Source organism: Bubalus kerabau, chromosome 17 (assembly GCF_029407905.1).
Source record: "Bubalus kerabau isolate K-KA32 ecotype Philippines breed swamp buffalo chromosome 17, PCC_UOA_SB_1v2, whole genome shotgun sequence".
NCBI classification, from domain to species: domain Eukaryota; kingdom Metazoa; phylum Chordata; class Mammalia; order Artiodactyla; family Bovidae; genus Bubalus; species Bubalus kerabau.
Genome location: NC_073640.1, coordinates 68,067,502 through 68,092,565, shown reverse-complemented (window position 1 = coordinate 68,092,565; position 25,064 = coordinate 68,067,502). Strand labels below are relative to the sequence as shown.

The following is a 25,064-nucleotide window of genomic DNA, read 5'->3' as shown; positions in this document are numbered from 1 at the left end:
AAGCAGAGACATTACTTTGCCAACAGAGGCCCGTCTAGTCAAGGCTATGGTTTTTCCTGTGGTCATGTATGGATGTGAGAGTTGGACTGTGAAGAATGCTGAGCGCCGAAGAACTGATGCTTTTGAACTGTGGTGTTGGAGAAGACTCTTGAGAGTCCCTTGGACTGCAAGGAGATCCAACCAGTCCATCCTAAAGGAGATCAGTCATGGGTGTTCACTGGAAGGACTGATGCTGAAGCTTAAACTCCACTACTTTGGCCACCTCATGTGAAGAGTTGACTCATTGGAAAAGACCCTGATGCTGGGAGGGATTGGGGGCAGGAGGAGAAGGGGATGACAGAGGATGAGATGGCTGGATGGCATCACCGACTCGATGGACATGAGTTTGAGTGAACTCCGGGAGTTGGTGATGGACAGGGAGGCCTGGCGTGCTGCGATTCATGGGGTCTCAAAGAGTCAGACACGACTGAGCGACTGAGCTGAACTGAACAGAATATCCCATTGTGTATATGTACCACAGCTTTCTCATCCATTCGTCTGCCGATGGACATCTAGGTTGCTTCTGTGGCGTGTTGGAGGATAAGTGCTTTATAGCGTTGTGTTGGTTTCTGCCGTACAGCAATGTGAGTCAGACATAGGCATGTGTGTCCCTCCCTCGTGAGCCTCCTTCCCTCCTCCCCCTCCCACACCCTTGCTCTGGGTCATTGCAGAGCACCGAGCAGAGCTCCCTGCGCTGTACAGCAGCTTTAGCCATCTGACACATGGGCGTGCACAGATGTCAGTGCCGCTCTCCCAGTCCGCCCACCTTCCCCGTCCCCTGCTCGCCCACAAGTCTGCTCTCTACGTCTGCCACTCTATTCCTGCCCTGAAACAGGCTCATCTGTACCATGTTTCAAGATTCCATGAATATGTGTTAATACACGATGTTTCTTTCTTTCTGACTTACTTCACTCTGTACAACAGGGCCTCGGTTCATCCCCCTCAGTTCAACTGACTCATGTTCAGGAATCCCTATCTTACTGAACCTGGTGGGGAGGGCGACCGCCAGCTCTGTGCTATTTATACACTAGGCCCTTATTAGTTATCTACTTATATACAGCAGTGTGAAAAATGAAGTAGATTTGAAATTGCTTCTAATCAATTATATTAAAAATAAAATAAGTCAGAGGCATTTAATTCATAAGTGTTTAAAAGGAGATTATCTATCACTAAGAATACTTTTATTATTGGTCACATTTTAATACCTTTTCATACACTTTAATAGGAAAAACAGTAAGTAAAATAATGGTACTTTTAGATAAACATTGAAATAATTCACTCACATTAAAACAAATTCCATAAAAGTTAAAGGAAATTCTTCACATAAAAGGTAAGTTACACCAAAGAGGAAAAAACTTAAAAAAAAAAAAAAGAACTACGACCAATGGAAAACATAATCATATTGATACATGCATAAACTATACCTCTTCATTGCTTTTTTGGTATAAGACACAACCTGTTCAAGACAGAAAACTCATAGCATTAATTGTCAATAATAACATATGCCTGCACGCTAAGTTGCTTCAGTCATGTCCAACTCTGTGACCTACTGAACTGCAGCCCACCATGGGATTCTCCAGGCAAGAATACTGGAATGGGCTGTTGTGCCCTCCTCCAAATCTTCCCCACCGAGTGATCCAACCTGCGTCTCTTACATCTCTGGCATTGGCATGTGGGTTTTAAATAGATACACTACTTGGAAATCCATACATGATGGCTGAAACATCACTGAAAAAATAGCTATACCTTAAATTTTTAAAATGGGACTTAAATAATTACACTTCAAAAAGACGGCAAGAAAAAAACAAAAAGCAGAAAAAATAGATTGGACAAATACAAACAAACCTCAGGTCACAAAATGCAATCAAGAAAACTATATATTTAAGGGACAGATTTTTTAAAAAGCAACTTCTGGTCTGTCCTTCCAATTATATGATTCATCCAATCAATTAAGTTTATTGAGGGTCCACCATGTAAACAATCCAGGTTTAAAGGAGAAGCAAGCCATTGAACAACATGGATTTTCTGGGTAACACTACAGCATACTGGAGAATCAACAGCGAAATAAAGTTACAGGTAATATAGAAGAACACATTCTCTGTTTTCATGTGTGTTATCTTCATCTCAGAAGTCCAATCTCCACCCACGCAAGACCGATATTTATGGAGACCTGTATTGGCTGTGTGTCACTGTGTCAGGTATCAGCCACAACACATGGAGAGAAAGTTTGTGGAAACTCTTGAAATGATCCTGAGAAAGGAGGTTTCTTTCAGATGGCTGCATTGGTCAAGATGGAAATTGTTTCCTCAATAACGGTTGGTAGGTTTTTCAAGCAGATAATTTCATGCATGGATTTTCAGCTCTCCTAAGGCATCGCTGGCATCCAGTGAACCTTCTCAATTCAATGGAGTTTATGTAGAAATGTGGTATTGAGTACTCAGCTGCTCATTCGTGTCCAACTCTTTGCAATCCCATGGACAGAGGAGCCTGGTAGGCTACAGTCCATGGGATTTTTCAGGCAAGAATACTAGAGTGGATTGCCATTTTCTTCTCCAGGGTACTGAGTGGAAACATCAAAAGGTATCAACATCTAGATATAGAATAAACAAGTCAAGGGAGTGTAGTGTACCTCATGGTGAATATAGTCAATTATATTCATTGCATACTTGAAAAATCCTAAGAGACTTGACCTTCAAAGTTCTTCTGACAGGGACTTCCCTGGCAGTCCAGTGGTTAAGACTTCAAGCTTCCACACAGGGGTACAGGTTCAATCCCTGGTCTGGGAACTAAGATCCCACATGTTGCCCAGCCAAATAATAACCAAAAACTAACTAAATAAATGTGGCAAAATTCAGATCACAAGAAAATAATTTGTATCATCTGTGAAGGTGGAGGGATGGTAACTAGACTTACTGTGATCATTTTGGATGCAAATATCCATTCATTATGTCGTCTATATGAAATTAATATAATTGTACATCAATTAACAGATTATGATACTGAGGACTTAGAGAATAGTTACAATTATTATTGAAGGTGTCTACTAGATATTTAGCACTTTATCCGTTCATTCTAACAACTCAAGAGCAGAACCTTGGAGTTCTAGCATCCCTCAGAAGAAATAGTGGGGAAACAAGAAGCCAAGACATGCGAGACCTGGAGCAACCACAGGCAAAAATCTAAAGAGGCACTGATATGGAAAACAAAACTGCAATTCAGCAGGTAGAAGACAACGAAGGTGACTATGAGCATCAGGATGGTGTGGGTGGCTCTGGTCTCTGGGGGGAATCTGTGGTGTCCAGTGGGGGTGTGGATATACTGCACCCTCTGGTGGTGTCTGTGCAGGAGCAGCACCATGGAGCCACTGGACCAGACCATGAGGGTAATAAACACGGCATCTGAGATGGACCACAAGTAACCTAAGCCTATGACATTACCTGAGACTGAGAAGAACCAATTATCTTAGGAATCAGTATAGTTATGTGTGTCCTGAGGACCAGTGATTTTCACAGGAAGGTAGATGTACATTAAGAGACTGAGCATCCAGCAGGTGCAGCAGGAAGGACCAGTGACCTTGGGGGCCCTTCCTCTGAGCACCACCCACTGCGCTCTCCTGGGGGTGAGAGTGAAGGACTGATAGGTGCTCAGGACGCAGGTGGAGCACAGGGTGGTGCCGAGAGCCACCCTCTGTACGTAATACACAAACTTACACCCGAGACCCGACAGGGGCTTCCTCAAAACAAAAGCAGCCATTGTGTAGGGAACTCCAGAAGACAGAAGAAACAAAAGGTTGGACAGGGCCAAGTGGCTGAGAATGGTGTGTGGAGGTCTCTGCTTGTGGCCGAGCAAGACTGGAGAGATGTTGTGGAACAAAAGGATGACATTGGCCAGACACCCAACTCCTATCTGTGTCAGATACGTGGTTTTCAGGGCTGCCTGGATTATGGTTCTCAGGGCATCTCTGTGAAAAGACATGGAGAGGACTTCGGAATGGCCTGAAGCAGACAGGAGACTCTGCAGACAGAGACACCAGCAGTCTTCTTACGCAACTAACAGTGGACAAGGATTCCCTCATTTTATTTCTCCTGAAAAGAGAAGATACTGTCATAGTCCAGAGAAGTGACTTTAACTGGATAACATGTTCCTGATACCAGTTAAGCATCCACCATTATTATTTTATATTTTTAAATTTACTTTTATTTAAATTTTTTAAATTGAGGGCTAATTGCTTTACAACGTTTTGATAGTTTCTACTGTAGAACAATGTGAATCAGATATAAGTATGCATATATATATATCCCCTCCCTCTTGAGCATCCCCCATCTCCCAGTTGTGCCCCTCGAGGTCATGACAGGGCACCGAGCTGAGCTCCCTGTGTTGTACAACAGCTTTCTATTTGCTTTTATATCCTGATCTCCTATCTCCATGTAAGGTCTGTCTATCACCTTTGGAAACATGTCCGCCTTCTTTAGCAACATTGTTGGCTTAGTTCAACCATATTCAATGTCATTATTATCAGAAACAGAAAAAAAAAAATCCACCCAAATTTGTAGTCAATCAAAAAATACCCAAACAGTACCATGCTATCTTGATGACTGTGGCTTTGTAGTAGAGCCTGAAGTCAGGCAGCTTGATTCCTCCAGTTCCATTCTTCTTTCTCAAGATAGCTTTGGCTATTCAAGGTTATTTGTATTTCCATACAAATTGTGAAATTATTTGTTCTAGCTCTGTGAAGAATACCGTTGGTAGCTTGATAGGGATTGCATTGAATCTATAAATTGCTTTGGGTAGTACACTCATTTTCACTATATTGATTCTTGCAATCCATGAACATGGTATATTTCTCCATCTATTAGTGTCAACTTTGATTTCTTTCACCAGTGCTTTATAGTTTTCTATATATAGGTCTTTAGTTTTTTAGGTAGATATATTCCTAAGTATTTTATTCTTTTCGTTGCAATGGTGAATGGAATTGTTTCCTTAATGTCTCTGTTTTCTCATTATTAGTGTATAGGAATGCAAGGGATTTCTGTGTGTTGATTTTATACCCTGCAACTTTACTATATTCATTGATTACTTCTAGTAGTTTTCTGGTGGAGTCTTTTTTTTTTTTTTCAATGTGGACCATTTTTATTTTATTTTATTTTTTTAATTTTATTTTATTTTTAAACTTTACATAATTGTATTAGTTTTGCCAAATATCAAAATGAATCTGCCACAGGTATACATGTGGAGTCTTTAGGGTTTTCTATGTAGAGGATCATGTCATCTGCAAACAGTGAGAGTTTTACTTCTTCTTTTCCAATTTGGATTCCTTTTAATTCTTTTTCTGCTCTGATTGCTGTGGCCAAAACTTCCAAAACTATGTTGAATAGTAATGGTGAAAGTGGGCACCCTTGTCTTGTTCCTGACTTTAGAGGAAATGCTTTCAATTTTTCACCAGTGAGAATAATGTTTGCTGTGGGTTTGTCATATATAGCTTTTATTATGTTGAGGTTTGTTCCTTCTATTGCTGCTTTCTGGAGAGTTTTTATCATAAATGGATGTTGAATTTTGTCAAAGGCTTTCTCTGCATCTATTGAGATAATCATATGGTTTTTGCTTTTCAATTTGTTAATCTGGTGTATTACATAGATTGATTTGTGGATATTGAAGAATCCTTGCATCCCTGGGATAAAGCCCACTTGGTCATGGTGTATGATCTTTTTAATGTGTTGTTGGATTCTTATTGCTAGAATTTTGTTAAGGATTTTTGCATCTATGTTCATCAGTGATATTGGCCTGTAGTTTTCTTTTTTTGTGGCATCTTTGTCAGGTTTTGGTATTAGGGTGATGGTGGCTTCATATATAGATCAATGGAACAAAATAGAAAGCCCAGAGATAAATCCATGCACATATGGACACCTTATCTTTGACAAAGGAGGCAAGAATATACAATGGATTAAAGACAATCACTTTAACAAGTGGTGCTGGGAAAACTGGTCAACCACTTGTAAAAGAATGAAACTAGAGCACCTTCTAACACCATACACAAAAATAAACTCAAAATGGATGAAAGATGTAAACATAAGACCAGAAACTATAAAACTCCTAGAGGAGAACATAGGCAAAACACTCTCTGACATACATCACAGCAGGATCCTCTATGACCCACCTCCCAGAATATGGAAATAAAAGCAAAAATAAACAAATGGGACCTAATTAAACTTAAAAGCTTCTGCACAACAAAGGAAACTATTAGCAAGGTGAAAAGATAGCCTTCAGAATGGGAGAAAATAATAGCAAATGAAGCAACAAACAACTAATCTCAAAAATAGACAAGCAACACCTATACCTCAATTCCAGAAAAATAAATGACCCAGTCAAAAAATGGGCCAAAGAACTAAATAGACATTTCTCCAAAGAAGACATACAGATGGCTAACAAACACATGAAAAGATGCTCAACATCACTCATTATCAGAGAAATGCAAATCAAAACCACTATGAGGTACCATTTCTCACCAGTCAGAATGGTTGCGATCCAAAAGTCTACAAGCAATAAATGCTGGAGAGGGTGTGGAGAAAAGGGAACCCTCTTACACTGTTGGTGGGAATGCAAATTAGCACAGCCACTATGGAGAACAGTGTGGAGATTCCTTAAAAAACTGGAAATAGAACTGCCTTATGATCCAACAATCCCACTGCTGGGCATATATACTGAGAAAACCAGAATTGAAAGAGACACATGTACCCCAATGTTCATCGCAGCACTGTTTATAATAGCCAGGACATGGAAGCACCCTAGATGTCCATCATCAGATGAATGGATAAGAAAGCTGTGGTACATATACACAATGGAGTATTACTCAGCCATTAAAAAGAATACATTTGAATCAGTTGTAATGAGGTGGATGAAACTGGAGCCTATTATACAGAGTGAAGTAAGCCAGAAAGAAAAACACCAATACAGTATACTAACGCATATATATGGAATTTAGAAAGTTGGTAACAATAACCCTGTATACGAGACAGCAAAAGAGACACTGATGTATAGAACAGTCCTTTGGACTCTGTGGGAGAGGGAGAGGGTGCGATGATGTGGGAGAATGGCATTGAAATATGTATAATATCATATATGAAATGAGCCGCCAGTCCAGGTTCGATGCACAATACTGGATGCTTGGGGCTGGTGCACTGGGACGACCCAGAGGGATGGTATGGGGAGGGAGTTGGGAGGAGGGTTCAGGATGGGGAACACATGTATACCTGAGGCAGATTCATTTTGATATATGGCAAAACCAATACAATATTGTAAAGTTAAATAAAATTAAATTTTAAAAAAATGAGAAAAAAAATACCCAAACAGTGAAAGAATCTTGAGAAAGAACAACAAAGCATGAAACTTCTTTATTTCATATTGTATGTCAAATTTATAGTAACAGAAACACATATGGGCGTTTAAACAGACAGATCAATGGAACAGAATAAAGAGGCAGAAACAAACCCAAGCTCCAGTGGCTAATAAATTTTGAGAGAGGCACTAAGAATAATATAATAGAAACAGGATAGTTTCTTCAACAAGTAGTATTTGGAAAACTGAACATCCACATCTAAAGACTGAAATGGTAGTCACAGACCTACCAAATTCTGACTGAATGAAAGAAATGTAATGCATGTACAATAGGTGTTAACAGATTAGACTTACTGTAACCACCTGGCAGCATAGACAGACACGGAATCATTATTTTGTCCACATGAAACTCATATAATGTTATGTCAGTTATGTCCCAATTTTAAAAACTACAAGAAAGGCTTCAGACTATCTTACATCACACACAAAAATGGTCTCAACTGGGCTAAGACTGGAATGTAGGAGCTGAAACCATGAAACTCTGAGAGGAAAGAAGTGAGCTCCTTGACATTGGTCTTGGTCATGATGGCTTGAATTTAACAACAAAAGCAAAGGTAAATGAATGGGAGTGTATCACATAAGACCTCTGCAGAGCAAAGGAAACCATGAAAAGGCAGCTATGCAAGAGGAAACAATATTAGCAATGCACACACCCAGTAATGAGTGAACATCCAAAATGTAAAAGGAATTTCTGGAAAAACTCAAAACCCAGCTTAAAATGTACAAAGAACTCAAGTAGACATTTGTCCAAAGACAGTAAATGAAGGGCTAAAACGGTTCCTGGCCAGGTGCTCAGTATCTCTAGTCATCAGATCAAAATCCCAATGTGATAGCGTCTCTCACCTGTTAGTGTCTGTTTCCCAGAAGACAAGAGGGAGCAAATTGGCAGGAATGTTGAGAAAAAGGCACACTTACGCACTGTTGGTGGGAACACAGATGGGTACAGCCTCTGCGGAAAACGTTAAAATTCCTCAGAAACTAGAACCGGATGTGCCATGTGACCAGCAGTCCTGCTTCTAGTGTACATACAAGGGGGTGAAATCAGATCTCGGAGCAATGTCTGGACCCCTGTGTTCATTGCTGCCTTGTTACCACAAGAGCCAAGACAAGGAAACAACCCAAGCGCCCACTGACAGATAAATGGGTTAGGGAGCCGAGGTGCATTATATGGAGGAATATAACTCAGTTTTTCAAAGGTGGAAATCCTTTCTTTTGCAACAGCATGGATAAAACTCGAGGACACTTCGGTGTGTGAAATATCCAGACATAGATATTTGCCATTCCCTTCTCCATTTCTGTCAATTATAGGTAGAGTTATAAAAAAAAAAAATCAGTCTCATAGAAACAGAGTCGAATGGTGGTTGCCTGGGAACTGGGGTTGGGGGAAATGGGAAAAGATGGTAAAGGGATACAGTCTTTCAGTTATAAGGTGAACAAGGTCTGAGGGCTAATGTAGACCCTGGTGACCACAGGTGAGGACACCTAATATGTGAAGCGATGGATGCATCAGTTCAGCCAACTGTGGACTCCTTCAGAAGGTGTACATGTATTAAATCATGATGTACATTTTAGATCCACTGCAATTTCAGTAATCAGTTATGGTCCATCACCTTTCCTCTTGGGCTGAGTATTTGCTGGGGTGAGTGTCGTCGTCATAGCTACTGTTTGTCCATTTTGTGGAACACACACAAAGATCACCCCACAGGGCAAGTACCTCCCTGAAACCAACAGTTATCACCCAGAATTGCAGGACTCACCTGCCCCCACCCGACCCATGAGCAGCAGCCGCAAACAGTCACACACGGGGGCTCACCACCACGGCCAGAGTCAGAAATGAACCACAGAAGGGGCCCTTGTGATGAGACAGGGACACACATTCCAGTGCCTGCCACCCCCAGGGGCCTCTCTGCACCCACAGGTGTGGGTGGACCATCCTGGGCATGGAAGTGTCCATGAATCTGGACAGGGAGTGAAAAAAAGTTATGTCTGACTCTTGGCGACCCCATGAACTGTAGCCCTCCATGGTCCTCTGTCCATGGCATTCTCCAGGCAAGAATTCTGGAGAGGGCAGCTATTTCCTTCTCCAGAGGATTTTCCTGACCCAGGGTCTCCTGCATTGAGGGCAGTTTCTTTGCCATCTGAGTCACCAGGGAAGCCCAATTTGGACAAGGTGGAATCCTATTCACAAAAGGCCTCCCACTTAATATAAGCACCTCCAAAGGGTCTTCTCCTAACACCCTTGTCTTTAAGATATAGGATTTCAGCATATGAATATTTGTGGAACACAAACATCAATTTGTGGCATGGGCTAAGTTACATTTCACTGTATTTCCTAATATAAAACATTGAATTATCACAGAGGGTACTCCTTCAATTCCTAATTCCAATCTTTTAAAAATCTAACAATGCTTGTTTTCTAACATTTACACTATTATGTCAGGTTGGAAAGTTAACTGAATTCCCTCTCAATACAAATTCTTTTTTCTTTTCCCTGCTGCTCATGGTAATAAGGCTGAGGGCATTTTGACATTCAGTTAGAGAGGGAAAGACATGAGCCACAGTGACGTACATAAAATAAAACACAGAGAGAGCCATGAAAGGCAAATCATGGCAGAAAATACACAGACCACTTCATCCAGTGAAGGAGAATGTCAGTGTTGTTACAGGGTGGCCTTTCTCTCTGTATTTCTGTTTGTATGTGTATGCGTCTGTCACTGGATCTTATTTCAGGACTTTCAGGTTCTAACCCAAACTCTTGCACATCAACCTATTCCATGATATTCACACCCAACCCTAATCAATTAGGTCCAAGGTCAGTAGACACGTTTATGCAATATTGAGAAGCCCGCAGCTCTGGTCATACAGGACTTGGCAGAGATTCCACAGTCACCCCTCCCTGTTCCCCTCATTGTCAGGGACCTCAGCACATAGGATTTGCAGTGAACTCACGGCTCTGGTTCCACTCAGATACACACGCCAGCACATTCCCCCCTTCCACCTGGCAGCCAGGGCATGGACGGGGCAGCCCAGGACAAGGCAGGGGAGCACGTGTCCTGCCCAAGGCACTGACAACACAGCTCTGAGCTCCTCTCCTGCTGAGAGCCGGCTGTCCTGTTTCCTGCCCTGAGACTGAACACAAGGGAGCACTCACCTGCCTGCACTTGGCTCCACACTCTGTACAGGGAAGTGTCAGTCAGGATGGGCCCCAGTTATAGGGACAGGGTCCCTGGGCTGCTCTCCCCACAGAGGAGCCATTATCATGTCATCTGGAGCGGAGGTGACACTGTCTGCATGGAGAGTCTGGGGCGTCTCCAGTGGGGGCAGATCTTACCCCCAGTGCTCGTCCCCCTCACCCACGCCTGGGGACTAGTGACAACTCCTGGAAATTACTGAGAAGGTCCACATGAGCAGCTGAGCAGAGGGCAGGGAGAGTTTTCTGTGTTCCCCATGGGAGAGCCCAAGTTTAGAGTGAAAGTCATAGCTGGGGGAGGGACACTCACAGAGCACCGGGGCTCCCTTCACTGTCTCCCGTTGGGCATGTTCCTTCATGGTCTCACTCTTCCAAACTGTTCCAAAGTGTGTTCACACTGATCCTCAGCACGCGATCTGGAGGCTGGTCTTCCCCTGAGTTTAAGTTCCACTATCTTTCCTCATTATAGCCTCAGGTCTATTTTATCTGGAAACACAACTCTGAAGGCAGTATCTCTCTCCTTAGAAATGTCAGATGTCCCTCACTTCCACATACTCTGCAAGGAGACTATAATTTGCCCTAAATCACCCATGGATCCTTTTCCTTGGGTCTCTCATTGGACCACCAGCCCATTTCCGAGTGCTGGGTCATTTGGACTGGGAAGGAGACAAAGCAGTCTTTAAAATGGAGACCGTTTCAAGAGACAAGTGAAGTGAAGTCGCTCAGTCGTGTCCGACTCTTTGTGACCCCATGGAACGTAGCCTGCACCACTCCTCCGTCCATGGGATTTTCTAGGCAAGAGTACTGGAGTGGGTTGCCATTTCCTTCTCCAGGGAATCTTCCCTACCCAGGGATCGAACCCAGGTTTCCTGCATTGTAGACAAATGCTTTACCATCTGAGCTACCAGGGAAGTCCAAAAGGACACTACTAATGATCATAGGTTAAATTTAAAAAGAAGATATAACAACTGCAAATTCATATGCACCAAACAGAGGAGCACCTCAATAAGAGAAATATTAACAGCTCTAAAAAGAAAAATCCATCGTAACACCGTCGTACTGGGGTCTTTACCACCCCAATTACATCAATGGACAGATCATCCAGACAGAAAATAAATCAAGAAACACGTTAAACCAACTAGATCGCACCACTTTTATTCAACCTAATTTTGAAAGTTCTAGCCATAGTAATCAGAGAAGAAAAAGAAATAAAAGGAATCCACATTTGAAAGGAAATAGTAAAACTGTCACTGTTTGCAGATGATGCAATATTATATATTGCTAAGTCACTTCAGTCGTGTCCGACTCTGTGCGACCCCATAGATGGCAGCCCACTAGGCTCCCCCATCCCTGGGATTCTCCAGGCAAGAACACTGGAGTGGGTTGCCATTTCTTTCTCCAATGCAGGAAAATGAAAAGTGAAAGTGAAGTCACTCAGTCGTGTTCGACTCTTAGCGACCCCATGGACTACAGCCTACCAGACTCCTCCATCCACGGGATTTTCCAGGCAAGAGTACTGGAGTGGGGTGCCATTGCCTTCTCCAAATATTATATATAAATAATTCTAAAGATGTATCAGAAAACTACTAGAGCTCACTGATGAATTTGGAACACTGCAGGAAACAAAATTAATACACAGAAATCTCTCACATTTCTGTACATTAGAACAACAAGCTGTCAGAAAAAGAAATTAAGGAACCAGCCCATTTACCATTGGATCAAGAATAAAATATCTCTGAATAAACCTACTGAAGGAGATAAAAGAACTATACTCGAAAAGTCTGAGATGCTGATGAAAGAAACTAAAGTGACACAAAGGAGGGACAGATATATTCTGCTCTCAGATGGAAGAATCAATGCTGTTAAGATGATTATACTGTTACCGAAAATGGGGTCCAGCTGCTCGCCACTCAAAAGCCATCACAGGCCAGGTTGGTGAGGAGAACATTTGCTTTATTTTAGATGCAGGTGACACGGGGGGAGGGGTGACGTCTGTCCAATGGCCAAGTCCCTCTACTGACAATCAGCGGGTGAGAGGTTTTACAGACAGAGGCGAGGGGCTACATGCAGAAACAGCACAGTCAGCTCTGACAGTCATCATGAAGTTGGTCATTGGTGGTCTGAACAGCGTCGTCTTGTTTTAGGCGTAGTGAGTGTTCAGTTCCGCGGTTTGTTCCCATTTCTTTAAGGCCAGTTCTTGGAACTGCGGCACCTTTTGTGAGGCTACGGTATGGTCATGATGTAGTCTAACGTCTTCCACCTAGTGGGAGGTTTCATTATCTGCAAGACAGCTCACAAGATATGGCTCAGAATATCATCTGTAGCCTTTGAAAAGAAACTAAAGGTCCTCGACTTTGCTTAATAGCTACGTTGTTATTGTTTGGACTCGTTTGACTGTTTTCCTTCATTTTTGCATGTTTTAACTTCTCCTATTAAACTTATTCTTCGGCTAAAGTCATTCCACAGATGAAAGGCAGGTAGAGGACATTGTGAGGACTCAGCAAAGACCACAGGGTCCTGCTCTGTATCAACACTATACAAGGCAATCTACAGATTCAATGCAATCCATTTCAAATCGCCAATGGCGTTTTCCATAGAACTAGAATAGGAAATGTAAACTGATCCTGTCATGAAGAGTCATCAGAAACAGCAAGAGGAGGGTCATCCTATAGAGGGAAGTAGGTCAAAGATAGGATTAAAAAAGGAAAGACGGAGAAAGACTGAGACTGGGGAGAAGGAAAGGGCGTGACAACTAAACGCAACTCACAAATCTTGTTGGGAATCTCAACCAGAAAAGAAGAGGAGCTATTTGGGATCAGTTGGAAACTCTGAACAGGACCTGTGGGTAGTAGTGCTGTATCCACGTCGGTTTTCTAAATCAAACAGCCGTGTGCTGGTCATGTAGGAGGGTGTCTTTGTTTAGGGAAAACCATGCTAGTCAGCTAAGGGTGGAATTCACCATGTTCACACAGTGCTCTGAAGTGGCTGGATAAAAATCTAGTGATAAAAGGATCAAATATAGAGACAGTAGTCGATAAATGAAATGTATTAAAGTGTTAATAATTGGAGTAGTATTTAAGTGAGGAAGAAAATATATTATTCCTGAAATTATTTTAATCAATTATTTAAAAGCTAAAAATAACACAAAGGCATTTAATTCCTTAGTGTTTAAAACAAGGTTATCTGTTACTTATGATCACATTGTATTACATTTTTATACACTTTAATATGGAAAAAAGCACATAAAATATTTTTAGACACGTAAACATTGAAACAACTCATTCATTATAAATATAATTCCTTAAAAGGTAAACGAATTTCTTCAAACAGAGGAAAAATTCTACCAAAGTGGAAACCATTTATACAAAAAAGATGCTACAGACAATAGAAATGGCAGTCATATTGATACATGAATAAACTTCCCTTTCTCTTTGTTTTTTATTTTGCATAGACAAAAGTAGTCCATGACAACAAAGAGCATAGCATTAATTATGAGCAACAAATATATAGACACACTATTTGGGATCCGGCATATTTAAAAGCAGAGACATTACTTTGCCAACAAAGGTTCATCTAGTCAAGGCTATGGTTTTTCCTGTGGTCATGTATGGATGTGAGAATTGGACTGTGAAGAAGGCTGAGCGCCGAAGAATTGATGCTTTTGAATTGTGGTGTTGGAGAAGACTCTTGAGAGTCCCTTGGACTGCAAGGAGATCCAACCAGTCCATTCTGAAGGAGATCAGCCCTGGGATTTCTTTGGAAGGAATGATGCTAAAGCTGAAACTCCAGTAGTTTGGCCACCTCATGCGAAGAGTTGACTCCTTGGAAAAGACCCTGATGCTGGGAGGGATTGGGGGCAGGAGGAGAAGGGGACGACAGAGGATGAGATGGCTGGATGGCATCATTGACTCGATGGACATGAGTCTGAGTGAACTCCGGGAGTTGGTAATGGACAGGGAGGCCTGGCGTGCTGCAATTCATGGGGTTGCAAAGAGTTGGACACAACTGAGCGACTGATCTGATCTGATCTAACAGCTACAACCACCAGTAAAAAATGGTTATACTATTAGAGTATAATATTTTAATGGAATATAAAAACACCACACTGTCCAAAATAAAGGCAAAATTTTAAAAATTAGAAATAAACAGGACAAACAGAAAACAAATGCCAAGTTTCCATTCTGCAGTGATGAAAACTAAATATGCAAGCGACAATGCCAAAATGGAAGCTGTGTCTTCTCTGAGCTGGTAGTTTCATGGATTGGCTTTCAGATCTCCCAAAGCAGCACCTGCAATAAGCTGACCTTTTGTGTTCATGGGATTTTACTAAAAAATGGTGTTGAGTACAAATGTCAAACGGTATCAACAGCCAGTTACAAGATAAATAAGTCATGGGGATGGGATGTCCACCATAGTGCTATTGTTGACTACGCTGTTTCATTTTCGGAAAATGCCGAGGGATTGAAACTTCAAGTTCCCATCACAAGAAAGAATCTGTGCAATGTGTGTGGGGGGTGCACAGACAGTAAGGAGGATTGTGGGGACCATCTTGCAACACATGCAAGTACCTGTTCGTTATGTCGTAAAACCCATTCGTTATGTCGTAAAACCCATTCGTTGTGTCATAAAACTAAAACTAATATAATATTACATATGAGTTATAACTCGATTTAAACACTTGGCACTGAGTAGTCACAGAATAATTTCTGTTATTATTCCAGCAGTCTACTAAATATTTATCACCTTTATCATATTTGCTATCAACTTAAGAGGATAATCGAGGCCAGGGGCGGCGGCTGGGAGGACCAACCCCATGTCCAAGGAGTGGTGCATGCGCGGGCACAGGAGGGCCTAGAGGAGCTATCCCACATTGAAGGTCAGGAAGGGAGGCAGTGAGGAGATACCCCTCCTCCAAGGTAAAGAGCAATGGCTGTGCTTTGCTGGAGCAGCCGTGAAGAGATACCCCACGCCCAAGGTAAGAGAAACCCAAGTAAGATGGTAGGTGTTGCAAGAGGGCATCAGAGGGCAAAGAAACTGAAACCATGTTCACAGAAAACTAGTCAATCTAATCACACTAGGACCACAGCCTTGTCTAACTCAATGAAACTAAGCCATGCCCATGGGGCAACCCAAGACGGGTGGGTCATGGTGGAGAGATCTGACAGAATGTGGTCCACTGGAGAAGGGAATGGCAAACCACTTCAGTATTCTTGCCTTGAGAACCCCATGAACAGTATGAAAAGGCAAAATGATAGGATACTGAGGACAGGGAGGCCTGGCGTGCTGCAATTCATGGGGTCGCAAAGAGTCGGACACGAATGAGCGACTGATCTGATCTGATAAGAGGAGAATCTAGCAGTTCTAGGATCTCTAAGGAGCAGCAAGAAAGGAGAAATGGTGGGAAAACAGAAAACCTAGACATCAGAAGTCTGCATCAACCACAGACGAAACTCTACAAGAACCGTGAGATAAAAAGAACAAGTGGAATTCAGTATGTAAACAATGACGAAGGTGACCACCAGCAAAAGGATGGTGTGGGCAGCTCTGGTCTCCGGGGGGCATCTGTGGTGTCCAGTGGAGGTGTGAATATACTGCACCCTCTGGTGGTGTCTGAGCAGGAGAAGCACCATGGAGCCACTGGACCAGACCATGAGGGTAAGAAACACAGCATCAGAGATGGACCACAGGTACAGACAGATAGATGGAATGATGGATGGATGTGAAAGGTTGTTGTTGAATCACGCGAATACACTGGGATTCTTGGCCCCCGGAGGAGAAGAATTCAATCCGGGGCCAGAGACGAGGCTTGATCGCTCAGAGCTTTTGTGTAATAGTTTTATTAAAGTATAAAGGAGATAGAGAAAGCTTCTGACATAGGCATCAGAAGGGGACAGAAAGAGTACCCCCTTGCTAGTCTTCAACTGGATGTTATATAGTCACTAGCAGTCTGTTAATGAAAGAAAGGAATGTCTTAAAATTCAGAATGGCACCAAATGGTTTATCCTGGGCCATAAAATGATTAACTTGAATCTTAAAGAAGGGCAGACCACCATACAAATAGTTTCATTTACATAGATTAGGGGAACAATATCTGAGTATAACATACTGGTTTGTCAAGTAGGTTCTGGGCCAAGAGGCGGAACCAACTTGGAGACAGAGTTTGGGGTAAAGGCGTAGTACATTAGCATGGCTTAAGACAAACATTTCCGTAAGAAAAAGGCATTGGTTATCTCTAGGCTCAAGAATAGCTAACTTCAGGCGAAACCAGGTGTCATTATGGCAACACAGTATTTTAAGAGAAACCTCCCTTTAAATTTGTATAGAGAAGAAAAAAAAAATATTGCTAGTTTGTTTCCTCCTGCCGCTTAAGAGAGATAAAAATGTCTGACACTTGCAGGCTATTTCCTCCATTTGGAGACCCCTCTCTCCTTGGGGACCCCTAGATTTCCTATCAACCTGCCTAGGAAATGACTCTCTCAGATGTATGGCTAGATGACAGAACAGGATGGATAGATAGATGATAGATAAAGAGATGGAAGATGGATGGAATGATGGATAGATATTTGGATGGATGATAGAATAGGATGGATGGGCAATAGATAAATAAATAGAGTCATGGAGGCTGTGCCCTTGAGATGTGTGTGTTTAACTCTGTGAATAATAGCTCTCACATAAAAGAAATTCTTTAGAAGAAGGAAACACACATTTATTGGCGAGCTGAGGAAAGAGCCTCCCACTTGCCTAGTCCCCTGAGGGGCCTGTTCCTCATCATCCGCTCCTTGCTGGAAGTTCTCCCTTCCTTCTCCTGCTGGGAAGGCCTTTACTTAGGGCTCTGCTGTCCAGTTCAGCATAAGTCATTCCACAGGCTTCTCCAGCTCTGGGGACCTGGGATCCTTCATCCTAAAGGTAAGCAAGGAGAAAATTGTAGGAATATTTAGCTGTAGAGAGTTAGCCACCATCAGAACTTCCCTGGGGGTCCAGTGGCTAAGACCCCCACACTCCCAATGCAGGGGGCCCGGGTTCGATCCCTGGTCAGGGAACTAGAGCCCCCCTGGCCGCAACTAAAGATTCCCAAGGGTCACAACTGAGACCCAATGCAGACACATAAGTAAAATTTTTAAAGAACAAGTTCTATGGCAGACTATGGAGTCTAGTCCCTGTATCACGATAGCAGCCCGTGAAAAGAGGTGTTCAGGACTGTTTTGCTTTTACCTGACTGCCCGCGGACGTGCCTCTGCCTACACCAGGCTTCGAGCAGGAAAGCCCCCGCAATAACCATAATTACGGCGGCTAGAGCGAGTCTGATGTGGTTCCCCGTGGTGTAATCCGAGGTTATGGAAGGCAGGGAAGCTAAAAGAGAGACGTGGATCAGCATGGACCATGCAGGGGTGTCCTCTACCCAGAGTGACTCTCATACAGCCGTCCGGTTTTCCTGGCCGGTGGTCAGCTGCACCAACACTGAAGTTCTAATCATGGAAAAAATAAACACTGCAGCGGTTCTGCCTGCCTCCTCTGTTCTTTATATTCCCTCTGCCTTGTCATTTGTCTTTCACTTATTTGTTATTTTTGTTCATATTTATTTGGCTGTATTACATCTTATTTGCTGGGTGTAGGATCCAGGGAACCAAGTCCAGCCCCTGGCATTGGGACTGCAGAGTCTTAGCCACTGGCCCACCAGTGACGTCTCCATTTATTTGTTCTTTATCACATTTCCACTTTCCCACATTTCCTTTTTTCCCTTCTACCTCCATAAATCAGGAATCAAGAGATAAGAAAATGGCATCCCACTCCAGTATTTGTGCCTGGAGAATCCCATGGACAGAGGAGCCTGGCGGGCTACAGTCCATGCGGTCGCAAAGAGTCAGACACGACTGAAGTGATTTCACACACACAGCCTTAGGAGCAACTCTAAAAACTGAAGTTGCTCCACAAAGCACTGAAATAATTCAGCAGCTTCATCTGCTTCCCCCTCCATCGCACAGACCTTCATGCCGGCAGTGAGTCTAGAAAACTGAGCTTAGTAGCCCAGCATCTGGACCTTGGAGGATCTCCGCTTCAGCCAAGAAGGGCTCCAGCCTGGCATTGGTCTTGGTTCCTAAAGAGAAGCCTGTGTTCGTGTCTTCCCCCTATACATCCCAGTCAGTGCCAAGCTCTTCTCTAAACCATCACCAGCAGTGTTCCCTGCAGGCAGAAGCCACCAGGAGAAATGAGTAATGACACCACCTCGCTCAGTAAGCCCTCTCCCCATCTTGGGGTTGAACACACAGACCCTGATTTCTAATCATAAACATTCACATGGGGGACTTCCCTGGTGGTCCAGTGGCTAAGACTCTGCCCTCCCAATGCCAGGGGCTTGAGTTTGATCCCTGATCACGGAACTAGACCCCTTATGCTGCAACTAAAGATCCTGTGTGCTGCAACTAAGTGAAGCCAAATAAATAAATAAAAATAAATTTTAAAAAAGAGAGAAAGAGAGAAGTTGACAAAGTTGAGAAAAGGAAACTCTGTAGCATTCAGTGGAACAAAATTCTGCCAGGAAGCAAAATCATCTCAGCCAAATTCAAACAGTAAGTGACCTGAGATATGGAAAGACATTGCAGCCATTTCTCTAAATTGAGAAATCACCCCATTCTGAGAACAACAACAACAAAAACTGCTCTTGAGAATAAAATCAAGATCACCAGGATAAACCAAACTTTAAGAGATGCGAGAGTGGTAGAAGGCATTCTGAGGATGGTGGGTTTGATCGCTTTGAAGAAAAGCAGGAGAAATTGACCAAGAATGTACAACAGCAGCAAAAAAGGAGTAGAAAGGAGGAAAGAAAAGACATTAAAAAGAGGAGACAGGGTGGACTTTCCTGGTAGTCCAGGGGTTTAAAACCCGCCTTGCAATGCAGGGGACGGCAGGTTCGATCCCCGGTCCGGGAGGATCCCACATTCCGTAGAGCCACTCAGCCCATGCAGCACAATTACTGAACCGGGGCCCCCAGACCCTGTGCCCCACAAGGAGAGAGGCCACTGCAGTGAGAAGGCTGCACACTGCGGCAAAGCCCAGCCCGCGCAACTAGAGAAAGCCCGGGGGCAGCAACTGAAGACCCAGTGCGGCCAAAAGTAAATAAATGAATCAACTTAAAAAAAAGAAGTGCAAGTGGAGTAGAAACGAGAGCCAAAGGGTAAGTCACTCACTCACTTCAATTGGAAAAAAAAAAAGCCCTCAAATCCCGCAGAACCTTACCCGCCACCCGGATCTCAAGGCGAGGACTGGCCTGTGAAGCCCGGAAAGGGGCCCTGGCCTGGTAGTACACGCAGCTGTAGTTCCCGCTGTCGCCGGCGCTCAAGTTCCGCAGGGAGAAGTCGGTCTCCCGCCCGGCCGGCGCCCGGACCTGCACCGGCGCTGCGCTTCCTGCCTTGAGCAGGGCGAACATGACCGGCCCCAGCTCCGCGGCCGGCCTCTGGCACTGCAGGGTCACCTCTTGCCCTTCGGTCACTGGCCCCCTTCGGTGCGCTTGGAGGGAAGGTTGACGGAGATACCCTGTGAGAGAAGGGAGACTCTGAGGTCACGGAGAGGGGAGCCTTGGGTGCCCCACTTGCCCTGTTCTCCTGGCAGGGGCTTCTTGTGGGACGTGCGAATGACCTCTTGCTCTTTCTGCCTGACTCCAACAAGGTTTTTCCCTCCTAGGAGCCCTGGATCAAACCAAGGCATCACCTCTGTCCCTGTCTCTCTCCATCTCCCCTCCCAACAGCCCTGGAGGGGAAACCCCCTCTCCGCCTCTTCCTCCCCTGGCCCCGGGGGCCGTCTGTCCTCCCCAGGCGCCCCCTCACCCGTCACCAGCAGTAGCAGGGCGTCGCTGGGCCGTGCGCTCACGTGGGGGTTCCCCCTCCTGTGGTATTCGCAGGTGTACTCGCCCGCGTCGCTGGACTTTACATCCGGGAGATGGAATTCAGCCCGGTCCTCTGTGGAGTCGGGTGACTGGACCATCTCCCAGACGCGTGCCCCCTTCCTGAGAGCGAAGCTTACATCCCTGGTGGGAGTCCTGCATCGCAGGGTCACAGAGCTCCCAGCGGGGACCACGGAGCTGGGCCAGGCCCTGAGGGAGGGCTTGGGAAGCGCCTCTGGAAGGAAGCCGGTCTCAGGTCTGGGGGCACCCCACCCACCTGCTCTCAGGAAGCCCATGGAGGGGAGGGGAAAGTGGGTGCCCTTGGGAGGGAGGATCCGGAGGGCCTATGGAGAATCACTCACCAGCTCTTCCTCGGTCTGCTTGGCCGACACACAGCCCTGCAGGGAATGAGACAGAAACACCAGCCTGGAGCCCGCGTGGTCACCTCCTGGCCCCCAGGGGCCATCCTGGGGCTCCCGCCTGTAGGAGCGCGCCAGTCCCTATGCTGGACCCTGGGCCCTGCTCTGCTCCCAGCTCCTCTACGCCGACCCTCCGGGCTTCTCCAGGGCTGCGCTCATGTCCCAAGACCCCAGGACCTTTCTCGGCTCTGCAGAATTCCCCCGAGCCTCTTACCCTCTCATTCTACCTGAGCCACGCTTAGTTTAACACGTCTTCCTTTCTCTGTCTCTCTCTCTTTTTGGCTGTGCTGCCCTTGGGCTCCTAGTTCCCACAGACATAGCAAGCAAACTTATGGTTACCAAAGGTGAAAGAGAAGGGAGGGATAAATTATGAGCTGGGGATGAACAGGGTCACACCACTGCACATAAAATAAGCAACAAGGACCTACTGAATAGCACAAGGAACTATTTTCAATATTTTGTACTAACCAGTAAGGGAAAAGAATCTGAAAAGTGTGTATGTATATACACACATACTACCACTAATGCCTGGATGTGGTAGATATAGGTTTACCTGAGTGCTAACATCTCTTTTGGAGAAGGAAATGGCAACCCACTCCAGTGTTCTTTCCTGGAGAATCCCAGGGACACCGGAGCCTGGTGGGCTGCCATCTATGGGGTCACACAGAGTCGGACACGACTGAAGCGACTTAGGAGCAGCAGCAGCAATATCACTTTAAAACTGATATCAAGCCTGTTTTCTAACATTATTAAAAGAGAGAGATAGATCTAACTCAATGGATGTTGGTTAGGTCTGTGTGGCTAAGAGAGTTCCTCTTTTTACCCCTGTGTGGACTAAACAGTTCTGTGTCTTGTGATGAAAGAGGGAAGTTACCAAGCCTTTGAGCTAAAATTGCATGAGTCAATCAAAAATATTGCGTTTCATGTTTTGAAAAAAGCAGAAAAGTAAATACCCAAAAGGTGAGAAGACCCAAATGTCCATCAAAAGATCAATGGATTGCAAAAATGAGGTGCATACACAGAGTGGAATACTATTCAGCCATGAAAATGAATGAGGTTCTGATACACGCTACAACACGGACAGACCTGGAAAACATTAGGCTAAGTGAAACTTGCCAGACACATGAAAAAACAAATACGGTTATGACTCCACTTAAGTACCTAAAATGGGCAAATTCATAGAGACAGAAAGTACAGTAGAAGTCACCAGGGGCTGAGGAGAAAGAGGAAACAGGTTATTGGTTAACAAGTACAGAGTTTATGTCAGAGATGATGAAAAAGTGTGGGCTGATGCTTTTCACAACATTGTGAATGCCCAGAATACCTCTGAAATGCATACTTGCAAATGGTTGAAAGGAGAAGGTTTTAAAAGTTCAAAGGCTAAAAGATCTCCGGAAGCAGTTGTTAGTGGAATCAATGTCCAAGCAGGTCAGAGGGGACTGAATGATAAACATTGATTTCTCTCTCAGTCCAGTGGTTAAGACTCCAAACTTCCACTGCAGAGAGCACCAGTTCGCTCCCTGGTCGGGGAACTGAGATGCCACCTGCTGCCCTGTGTGGCCAGAAAAAGAAAAGGAGTAAAAAAATATAAAATAGTAGTACTTGGATTTCCCTGGCGATCCAGTGGTTAAGAATCCTCCTGCCAGCACTGTTTACAATAGCCAGGACATGGAAGCAACCTAGATGTCCATCAGCAGATGAATGGATAAGAAAGCTGTGGTACATATACACAATGGAATATTACTCGGCTATTAAAAAGAATGCATTTTAATAGTTCTAATGAGGTGGATGAAACTGGAGCCTATTATACAGGCCAAAGTAAGTCAGAAAGAAAAACACCAGTACAGTATATTAACACATATATATGGAATTTAGAAAGATGGTAATGATGACCCTATATGTGAGACAGCAAAAGAGACACAGATGTAAAGAACAGACGTTTGGACTCTGTGGGAGAAGGCGAGGGTGGGATGATTTGAGAGAATAGCATTGAAACATGTATATTACCATGTGTGAAATAGATCACCAGTCCAAGTTCGATGCATAAGAAGGGGTGCTCAGGGCTGGTACACTGGGACAACCCTGAGGGATGGGGGTTCAGGATGGGGGACACATGTACACCCATGGCTGATTCATGTCAATGTGTGGCAAAAACCACTACAATATTGTAAAGTAATTAGCCTCCAGTTAAAAAAAAAAAAAAAAGAATCCGCCTGCCAGTGCAGGGGACATGGGTTAGATCCCTGGTCTGGGAAGATCCCACATGCTGCGGGGCAGCTAAGCCCGTGTGCCATGACTACTGAGCCCACCCTCTGCAACAAGAGAAGCTACTCACTCGCTGCAACTAGAGAAAGCCTACATGCAGCAATGCAGACCCAACACAGACAAAAATTTAAAAATTAATTAGTTAAAAAATGAGCACTTACTGAGCACACGCTATGTGTGTTATGTCACGCATGTGCTATGCTGTGTTAGTGGCTGAGTCGTGTCCAACTCTTTGTGACCCCATGGCCTGTAGCCCGCCCAAGAATGTCATGCAGACTTGACCCTAATTGTGAAGGTAACCCTGAAAGATGAGGAAGCTTTCAGATATTGAAGTGGTTTTCCCAAAGTTCCCACAGATGGTGTGTGCAGGAGCTGGGTCTCCAGCGAACATGCTGCAGCCCTGCATTTCCCTCTGAAAACACAGCTAAGACATGTCTCTAAAACAGCCTCTGACGCGAGGAACACGAGGAGCAGTTTGGCCATCACAAATATATGATGATAGGAGGAGTGAAGGAAGTTCAAGTGTTAGTCGCTCAGCCGTGTCCGACTCTCTGCGACCCCGTGGACCGTAGCCCACCAGGCTCCTCTGTCCATGGGATTCTCCAGGCGAGAATACTGGAGTGGGTTGGCATGATAGCCGAAAGCCAAGTGCAAAGGCCCCCATGGAGGCGAGTTCTCCTCTCCAGATTTTCTGTGAATACCAAGCCTTGTTGGTTTCTGGAAATACTCGTCGTGTGTCACCTCCTAGCTGCATAGCTGGAGGGCGGGGGACATTCTGAACCACATATCTTTTCCCTCCTCGGACATTTTCCAACCTTCAAGTCCCATCAGGCACGCCCAGGGTGCTTCCATACCAAAGACCACGTGGGTATGTTCCTCTTAACTGAACATCGTGCCTGAGTGGAATCGTTTGGGGAGCTAGACCCTTCTGGGTTGAATTTGGCTTCCTCACACACCACCTGTGCAATCTGAAGCAAGCCCCTAGGTTCTGCAAACTCACATCTGAGACCTAAGCTGTCGATGCGGACCTGATCTTCTCTTGCAGGGTTTTGCTTGGCTTGGCTGGTTGGTTGTTTGTCTGGGGAAGGATCAAAGACGTACCACCCAAATGTGGAGTATAGTCCACTGGTGTTACGTGTGATGATTTTAGGTGGAAGGAAGGATGGTTAAAGCATTGCATGACAAGAGATAGTTAGGGAGTTTGGGATGGACGTGCACACACTGCTGTATTTAACTGGATAACCAGCAAGGACGTACTATAGACACAGGGATCTCTGCTCAGTGGTGTACGGCAGCCTGGATGGGAGGGGAGTCTGGGGGAGAACAAGTACCTGTATATGTAGGGCTGGGTCCCTTCACTGTTCACCTGAAACTCTCACAGCATTGTTCATTGGCTGTACGTGCTCACTCGCTCAATCGTGTCTGACTCTTTGTGACCCCGTGGACTGTATGTAGCCCACCAAGCTCCTCCATCTATGGGATTAACCCAGCAAGAATACTGGAGTGGGTTGCCATTTCCTTCTCCAGGGGATCTTTCCAACCCAGGGATCAAATATGTATCTCCTGAGGTTCCTACATTGGCAGGCAGATTCTTTATCACTGAGCCAACTGGGAAGCCTTGCTAATTGGCTATACCCCAAATCAAAATGAAAAGATTCTTCAAAAAGAAAAAAATTCCTGCATGACAGCGTGCCGTGAGCACTCTCATATTGCCTTTGATGATATCAACAAGATGTCTATTTGAAACTAGCCTCCAATGTATCTTGATCATGGCTGATTGCCCTTCTAATAAATCATGTATTTCAGGCTCAGAAACTTGACATGGAACACTACACAGCATCTTCTCACGTTTATTACCTTGCTGCATTTTTTTATAGTTACC

The 25,064-nt window shown here is 44.4% G+C and overlaps 1 protein-coding gene and 1 pseudogene across 1 annotated transcript; both read right to left on the bottom strand.

The window, feature by feature from the left end:
* Positions 1 to 3,119: 3,119 nt before the first annotated feature.
* Positions 3,120 to 4,014, bottom strand: LOC129630984 (vomeronasal type-1 receptor 4-like; annotated as a pseudogene).
* A 13,307-nt stretch (positions 4,015 to 17,321) lies between these two features.
* Positions 17,322 to 20,878, bottom strand: TARM1 (T cell-interacting, activating receptor on myeloid cells 1). Its single transcript, XM_055551655.1, has 4 exons — positions 20,443 to 20,878; positions 19,856 to 20,152; positions 17,834 to 17,971; positions 17,322 to 17,521 (listed from the first exon to the last, which is right to left on the bottom strand). The coding sequence occupies exons 1-4, from the start codon at positions 20,792 to 20,794 to the stop codon at positions 17,517 to 17,519; spliced, it is 792 nt and encodes a 263-aa protein (XP_055407630.1). The 5' UTR covers positions 20,795 to 20,878; the 3' UTR covers positions 17,322 to 17,516.
* Positions 20,879 to 25,064: the final 4,186 nt, after the last annotated feature.